Source organism: Scophthalmus maximus, chromosome 22, assembly GCF_022379125.1.
Source record: "Scophthalmus maximus strain ysfricsl-2021 chromosome 22, ASM2237912v1, whole genome shotgun sequence".
Lineage (NCBI taxonomy): Eukaryota > Metazoa > Chordata > Actinopteri > Pleuronectiformes > Scophthalmidae > Scophthalmus > Scophthalmus maximus.
The window spans coordinates 13,584,231-13,592,535 of NC_061536.1; the positions used below are offsets into that span (position 1 = coordinate 13,584,231).

Sequence of the window (8,305 nt, forward strand, 5' to 3'; positions counted from 1 at the left end):
CGGCAATCGATTTCAAAATAAAACATTTGATGAAGACAGACGTGAGATTACGCTGTTTGGAAAACGACAACATGAGCACAAAACCATACGGCGCTAATTTGTGACTTTACAGGGCCACAATTCAAATCTGACACATATATATATATATTTTTTTTTAAATGTTAAAGACACGGGTTTCGTTAACAGCCAAATCAACGGTGTTTTGGTGCTTTGCTCATGGAGGACTGACACATTGTGAGGACGGTTGACAACTCGTAAAATGAAAATCTTTTTTTCTCATTAATTCCTTATAAATTCATAAGACAAGTTATATTTGCAAGTTGAGTCAAGTAGTTTTCAGTCCCTTTAAATTATCAGTTGGCTAATTTCTCTCCTAATACAGTAATTGTCATTTACAGGATGACAATAGTTTTATTTTGAAAGTAATTCCAGAAGTACTCGTATACTATTGTGACTTGATTGTATACACTGCACTCTAGTGGTCTTAGTGCGTTACTACACCACTTACACAGACTAAACGGATTACAGTTGTTATTTCTGTACATACAATTAGCCAATGAGCAGCAGGCAAAGATGAATATCAAGCATAACATTCCAACATATGCATATCTACTGACTGACTACAGTCTGGAACATTATTTTTGACTGAAACGTGAAGGTGATAACTCTACATGGCGGGGCCGCGGTGTCACCGTTAGCTGCTACGACTTAGCAGCTAATGCTAACTCTGGTCTTAGGACCCCATACAGAAAACAACGGCTGACCAAAAACGTGCCTGACTAAAATGAACGACATGTAACCATAGATCTATAATATAAAAAAAATATATTTTGTATTATATCAATATTTTGTATTATATTATGTTAACATCATAGATCTACGCACTAACCCAAGATAACGACATTAACAGGGGGTTGATAACAAAAACATGAACACACTGGCATGTGCCTTTCGCCTTAACTGGCTGCTTTACCAGCAGAAGTACGACACCTATAAGAATATATACACCATTTATATTAATGTATGGAATATTTATTATTACTGTCTGTGTTCTAATCGAGGGGTGACGATCTTATTTATAGTGTTACACAGACTGTTACATGCCAGACAGGCAGTGTTTGTTAGTTCTCACCCACCCTGTTATTTCTGATTGGACCTTTTCACATCAGCAGTAGTTGGGCCTAGTTCTGTTTTATTTGATTTCATTAATTTGGCAAAACCTCCTCCCACACATTTATTACGACCTTTGATTCACTGGTTTTGTTTGTTCAATAAATCTGTTTAACTTTCAACTGCCTTTACTTTGATTCAAGTTTCTTCTTTGATTGTGTTCCCGTCTCCAGTTTACCTAGACACAAAAAGGGGGATGTAACAGTGACATTTGTGCCTATTTTCTCTCCATAAAATATGGCAATTTATTCAAAAGTGAAACATGAGCAAGACATTGGATTTGACATATTCCTGTAGAAGGCCAGTCAGAAATTGTAACACTAGGCCTCTGAGAAGTGACGCTGTAGTGATTATCCAAAAAACCTATTTACTTATTCACTTCGTAGGTGGCTTGAAGAATTTTCTTCACACGTATCTGTAAAAACAAATGTCAAAATCTTTTCTTCATGGGTGAAGTTCCTGTTTATTGAAAAAGGTTGAATATTTACAAAAGGAAAATTCACCATTTCTGAAGTCTTAAGATTTGATACAGGGTTTCTAATAAAGCTGGATTACGTTCAGAACCGTGTGGTCTCACCAAGATCACTGATTTTTACCTGTGATTTAAATCGCCTGTCGCTGTGACGCCTATCACCACAGAAGAGTTATTCTGAAAGACTGAAATATCTTTCGAAACATCAAAATCACTAACACATATTCAACTTGGAACAGAAACACATAATTGCATCATTAAAAAATAATACATAAAAAAAACTAAATCTTTAAAAAAAAACGGAACATATAATTACAATTTTTTAACATTTACATATGAAGCAAATCAATGTTTTATCTAGCTGGTCTGGATAAAAAAAACACCCACTGTAATCAATTTTTAAGATTATTTTAGTTGTATAAAGTGTCATAATGTCAAAGTAACAGCATTTTCCAGCCCATCGTCGGAGGCGTTGTCGGGAGCTGTAAGATCACAAACACACAGTTTCTGTGAAACTCCGCGCACACACAACTTTTAATGAACAGTTAATTGTCTTGAAAATGTGAATGTATACAATAACAACCGTCTTTAACCTGAAGAACAAATGTTGTGTGAGATAATTTGAAAAGTAGTAAATGAGTTGTACTTACGAGATGGAGGGTAAATGACTAGAAATCGAGAAAAAAGAGAAATCATCTCAGGATATTTTAAAATGATCTCTCTCCCTCTGCTCACTCAAATTTAAGATTAAATCAGCTTTACTCTTCTGTTAATCCTCAAGTTATTTCTGTCTTAAATGTGTCAAGTGTATGTTTCATGTTCTGTTTGATTGATTCTGTATTGACTGATACATGAACTAACGGTGAAAACAAGTCTCCCTATTAAGACACCACATCATCATAGTACAGTTTGTGACTGAGTTACAAATTAGAAACTGAAGCTTATGGATAAAAGCATCAACTCAAAGACAGAAATGGAAATATACAAACAACTGAAGTCAATTGATTTTCTTTTAATCTGTAGATTTTTCTCTCTCACCTTTCTTCTTTTTATAAACTATAAATCCGAGGACAGAGGCGGAGACGAGAGTGAGAACGACCAATGCAGTGAGGAGGAGGACAGTCGTGTTACTGGGCTTCACTGGTCGAGAGAAAAAAATAATAAAGCAGAGCAGATCAGAGCAGTACATGCATGGATTTATCCATCCTGTTTGGCTGTTATTTTAACAGCCAAACAGTTATTTTATGTCCATTAAAACATTAAAAATGACACTGTGACAAACAACAGGGTAGGTTAATCTTACAAAACGGATTCAGGCTCAAGTTCACTTCTGTTTAGTAAAGTAGATACAACTAAATATAGATGGTGTCTCTAAAACTCATGATTTTAAAAGGTAATGTGTTTCGACACTATATGACGTCATTTTCTGACTTCATAGTGACGTCGTTCGAATATGACCACAAATTATTTTTTATCTATACAAACTTTAGGTTTTGTCTGTATTCCAACTAGATGTAGCAATACCTGGAGAAATGCATTTTGGAACTATGCATGATGTAATTTTCAAGAGCGTTGTTGGAGATGAATTCCCAGCTGAACTGGAAGACTCTCACTCTTACCCCGGTTGGTCCTGATCACTGCTTCGTCCAGTTTGATGACGATGTCCTCCTTCACACCAGAGAGCTGGAACACACAGTCGTACCTCCCCCAGTCCTCAGGAGCGACTGGTGAAATGTGCAGCTCGACGCTCATCTGGAAGGTCCCGTCATGGTTGGGCAGGATCTCGTCCACGTCCACGTCCTCGTGAAGCTCCTCTCCATCTTTCCTCCAGAACAACATCGCTCTGTCGGGGTAGAAACCTGTGGCGTGGCAGCTCACTGGAGACGAGGGAGACTTCTGGAGGAGGGACACCGAGGGAAGCTCTGGAGAAAGAGAGAGAGAGAGAGAGAGGGTTAAGGAGGTAGAGAAACATGAGACAGAGAGAAGACAAAGGGAAAGACAGATGAATAGAGTCAATGGGGAGATATATGGTTAACAGAGAAAGATGAAAATATGAAATTCTAACGTAACTTTGAGTCACGACTGTTGTTTAGATGTTTCATTCTGAACCAAAGTGACATTGGTCCATGTATATTTTCATACTCTCTTATACTAAATGTCCACTGATTGCTATAAAGATGGACGACACGTCTCCACTTCCTCCCACTGTACAAAAATAAATAGAGTCAAAATATCCCATATTCAGGTGCTGCCATCTTTTCCCCGGGGAGCAAGAGTCTGCGCAGTAGTGATCATGCTCAACCAATCGACAGTCAATCTCAGCTGTCAATCATGATGTTACACCCCGTTTTTTAGCAGTGAACACACAACAAACATCAATTTGGTAAGACCTACCGAAATGACAGAAGCCATCTTTGGAAGAAAAAAAAATCTCATGTGACTTTGATTTTTCAGTTTGTCCTGCCAGGTGACGTGGAGGAGGCAGGGATTATACCCATACTGCTGACTGTCACCAGGGGGTGATCCATGTTTTGGCTTCACTTTTGGTAGAAGTCATGTCGTCCATCTTTATTTACAGTCTATGGTGAGAGTCATGTCAGAGCACCGGAAATTCTCTCTACTGATTGGTTTGGACTTAATCAAAATATTACCACCACGGAAAAGCGGCCATATGGAATGTATGTCATCAGACAGATTGGAGTAATAATGAAATGGTAATTCAGAACATCAGGTCATGTGATTCTACCTGTTCTCAGCAGAGAGCTCTTCCCGTATTCCAAATACATCCTCAGCCAATCAGGGCAAATCTGAGTGTAGAAGTTGTCGTTCTGTTTCATCCTCCATCTGTCAGCGTCCCATGACAGTTTGGTGACGACAGCCTGCGGTTTCGAAGCGATCCATGTCTGCGTCTTCAGGTCCAACGCTATGTAATCTTCTCCATCATAACCATATTGCACGAAACCGTAAACCTCTCCCGTCTCTTCGTCCCATTCACAGCCGCTCATCCACTGTAAAATGTGGACACCTGAGACAGAGACAGACATGGGCCCAGAATGAACCACATTCAAACAAAGGTTAGAGATAACTTTGGCCACAAGGTTAGTGTTGTTTTGTAGATTGACTTCAAAAAATCAAAAGCTTTGCGGCTCAGCTCACTCTTCACCACAACGCTGCAGTACAACACCTGCAATTCTGAGACACTTGATCTCCTTAACTTGGAGCAGCAGCTGCCTGGAATTTGGTGAAATAATATTCCATCCCTTATCTTTATCGCTTCATCCTTTAAGGGGCGCTGGGGAGCTGGAGCCAAACCCAGCTGAGTTGACATTGGGTGAGAGGCGGGGTTCACTCTGGACACCCCAGCCTATCGCAAAGTCAACATACAGACACAAACAACCATTCACTCTCACATTAACCCCACACCTATCTGCATGTCTTTGGACTGTGGGACGAAGCCGGACTACCCGGAGAGAACATGTAAAGTCCACACAGAAAGGTTGGTTGGTTGGTCTGACACCGAATCGAGATTTGAACGAAGAACCTTCTTGCTGTGAGGCGACAGTGTTCGGGGGACAGGGGGTGACTCTCCTCCTGTGATGTCACAGTTGGACTCTTTTGGGGGTAACCCCGCCTGCAATCTGAGAATCTCCACTTTTCTGGTGAAGGGGCGTGACATTGCCTACAAATTTTGAAATTGGTTGACCAATCACAACAAACTGGGCCAGCTGGCCAATCAGAGCAGGCTGGGGTTTATCGGGAGGGAGGGGCTAAAAGAAGTCCAGGCGTTTTAGACAGAGGGTGAGAAGAGGGAGCTGCAGGAATGGACCCCGTCAACCCTGATGGGGTTGTTCCTGGAGCGAGACAGTGCTTCGACCCTGGAGACAGTGAAACTTATCCCCTGCTTCCCGACTAGAATTTCTGAACGACGAGCAGGAAAAGATCGGTAGTACAATGGAACCGCTCCGTCAACATTGACTAATTCTCAGTGTTCTATCAGATGTGGGTCCGGGTTCGGATGAGGACCGCAGTCCCCCTGCTGTAGAGGTCCACTATACTTTAAACTAAAGATGCAGAACCCTTTATCAGGCAAAAAGAAAAAAAGGGGAACATAGCCTCACACAGCACATACTGCACTGTACCTTCACTGTGGTTGAAACGCTGTCTGAAACTGTCAATATGAGCTTTAAAGAGGTGGGGTCGATTCTCCAAACACTCTCCGATGTACCGCTCCAGGTGCTCAGGCTCCTCCTCTAGACACAGTTTCATCCAGGTCTGTTTCAGGTGCAGTGTCTTTGTGTCGGTGTTGCAGTAACCCGCCAGGACGTCGTCGACCACGACTGCACCCACAACCTGAGGGAAGTGTGGGACTCCAGAGGACGCAGTGAGGAAGTACTTCAGGGAGTGTGTCGCTGTGGGACAAATACAGTTTACTATGACAATACACACCTCTTCATCAACATCTCCATCATCATCTTCATCTCCATCATCATCACCATCACCATCATCATCAGCAATATGACAGTAACTGCTCCTAATGCTGCGGCCGAAGTGAAAGTGAAACGAAACAACTGCGCAGTTCCCGAGTGTGGATCGTGATCTCACCTGGTGAAGACGCGCCACAGAAAAGAAGCAACAGCAGCAACGCTCTCATCTCGGACTGATGGAGACGGACGGGCGAGGGACCAGGCGGACCCCGAAGCGGCCAGAGGCGCGAGGTGTTCGCGGCCCCCGGGGGATCTGACGCACCGCGAAGTGATCACATGATATTATCTTCTTCTTTTTTAACCAAGTACAAGTATTTACTGCTGCCAGTCCATCAATCATTTCACATATGAATAATTCATTTTTTGTCTTTTAAAAGGAGAGATTATATTTATTATTAAATAAGATTATTAATTTATTTGCTGCGACGTTTTTTCTCTTTTTGCTGTGACTCATTTGATGTTCTCCGTTAAGACGCAACTCAAATTCCGATTTGTTGTTACTTTTTTTTTGTTGTTGTTGAAGACGCTTTCACAATTACATTATTTTATCCACATTTATTCAGGATGTGAATATTTGCTAAAGTTCATCAGGCCTGAAACATTCATATATACGTTTTCTTTTCTATTTATGTAGTTGTTGTGTGTGAGAAGGTGAAATTACAATAAAATGATGCAGATTGAATCTTGTGGCCAGTGTCTTTCCTCATGTCACCACTAGAGAGCACCAGAAGCCTGACATTCACCGTGTGTGACCTCTGACCTGTGACCTGACAGAGGTCGCTTCAGTCCCAGCGCGTTTCAACTCTGCAGCATTTTAAAGATTTTTTTCTTCACTTTAAAGCAATATTTGTGCTAAATCCATTTTCTGTCAGATCAGACTGATAAGTTAAATTTAAAAAACAACTGTTGCATTAAATGTTTTTTTCAGACTTTATTTTAATTTAATTCTAAAGCAGTTGTTTTATATGATAAAAGAAAAAACAGCCTCAGTCATTTAGAATCACATTAATGATGAACGGATGTTCACCAAGCAAGTTAGTTCATATGAAATTAAGACGTTTTACAGACGGTGCAGAGTTGCCAAGACAAAAACTAAAATCACCACAAATCACCTCAAAAGTACTGCAACAATTACATTTTGTAAGAAAGTCATATAATAAGTATAAGTTCTCTATGTTTTTTTTGCCCCTTGCTTCTTTGGAGTCTTTTTTCACGGCCTTAAATTAATTCATTAAATCAAGGAGAAGCTGTAACTGTAGCTGTTTGGAAAAAGGATCCCAGCATCTGAACTGGAGCTGGCTGTTTGAAGGTCCAGCTGACGCTGGAACCTATAATTAATCTACGGTCTGAATATCCAACCGAATCTAATTCATAAACCTTACCACAAACCATAACCTTATGGGCTGATTTTTATCTGTATATCGGGTTAAATACTGTAGCTGATGTTCCAGTTACTGTTCAACCAACAGTGGTTTACATTTGTTATGAAATAGATTATGGGACAATAATATACAAAAAAAGGCGGAAAAAAGTCTCAGTTTTTGAAGACAGAACTTGTACCTATCATGAGAAAAACACTTTAAAGTCTGGAAAGGGTTTCCTGACTAACGAAAGTTTTATTTTATTATTATATCATATTCTGATTTTTATTTTATTTTTTTTAGCAAATACAAAGGAACCTGTTCCATCACTTAAGTATAGTGCCAGAGTAAACAATAAAAAAACAATAATTTTCTCTTTCAATTTCATACTTAAAGAGGCAACGTCTTCATGGGAGAGACAGATGTCCGACACACTCCCAGACAGACAGACATTTAAATCAATCAATATCCTTGTCATTGAGTAAAGTCTACTTCAAGTTCACACGTCCTCCGGGGCGTCTGCAGCCGGCTGCTCATTTATGTCCAGGGGAACTCCGCTGACCCCTGAGCCACTGCAAGGGATTGTTCTGATGCAAATCAGGAGGGGGGGACCAATTCATCGTTGCACAATTCGATTAGACATCTGCATATTGAGCATCTGCACCCCAAGAAAATCTGCCAATACCTTTCCTCCCTCCCCCCTACTGGCCCCCCTGATTCTCTGGCCCCCCCACGGGGCTTAGCACCCCACGACCCCAGGGGCGGCCTCTGTCCCTGCTCCCCACCGGCCTCCCCCTCTTGTCCCCCCCTGACCCTGT

The 8,305-nt window shown here is 40.9% G+C and overlaps 1 protein-coding gene across 1 annotated transcript; it reads right to left on the reverse strand.

Moving 5' to 3' along the window:
• Positions 1–1,606: 1,606 nt before the first annotated feature.
• Positions 1,607–6,383, reverse strand: LOC118292341 (BOLA class I histocompatibility antigen, alpha chain BL3-6). Its single transcript, XM_035621227.2, has 7 exons — positions 6,245–6,383; positions 5,782–6,051; positions 4,389–4,667; positions 3,262–3,564; positions 2,681–2,782; positions 2,293–2,310; positions 1,607–2,124 (listed from the first exon to the last, which is right to left on the reverse strand). Exons 1-7 carry the CDS (start codon positions 6,291–6,293, stop codon positions 2,069–2,071), a joined length of 1,077 nt encoding a protein of 358 aa, XP_035477120.2. The 5' UTR covers positions 6,294–6,383; the 3' UTR covers positions 1,607–2,068.
• Positions 6,384–8,305: the final 1,922 nt, after the last annotated feature.

Bases quoted from the DNA above. Each gene is read 5' to 3' on its own strand.
- LOC118292341 (XM_035621227.2), bottom strand. From the start codon at position 6,293: ATGAGAGCGTTGCTGCTGTTGCTTCTTTTCTGTGGCGCGTCTTCACCA. The intron at 3,565-4,388 runs GTAGAATCACAT...CTCTTTCTCCAG, and splicing joins GAGCTCTCTGCTGAGAACAG to AGCTTCCCTCGGTGTCCCTC. The intron at 2,783-3,261 runs GTAAGAGTGAGA...TCTCTCGACCAG, and splicing joins AGTGATCAGGACCAACCGGG to TGAAGCCCAGTAACACGACT.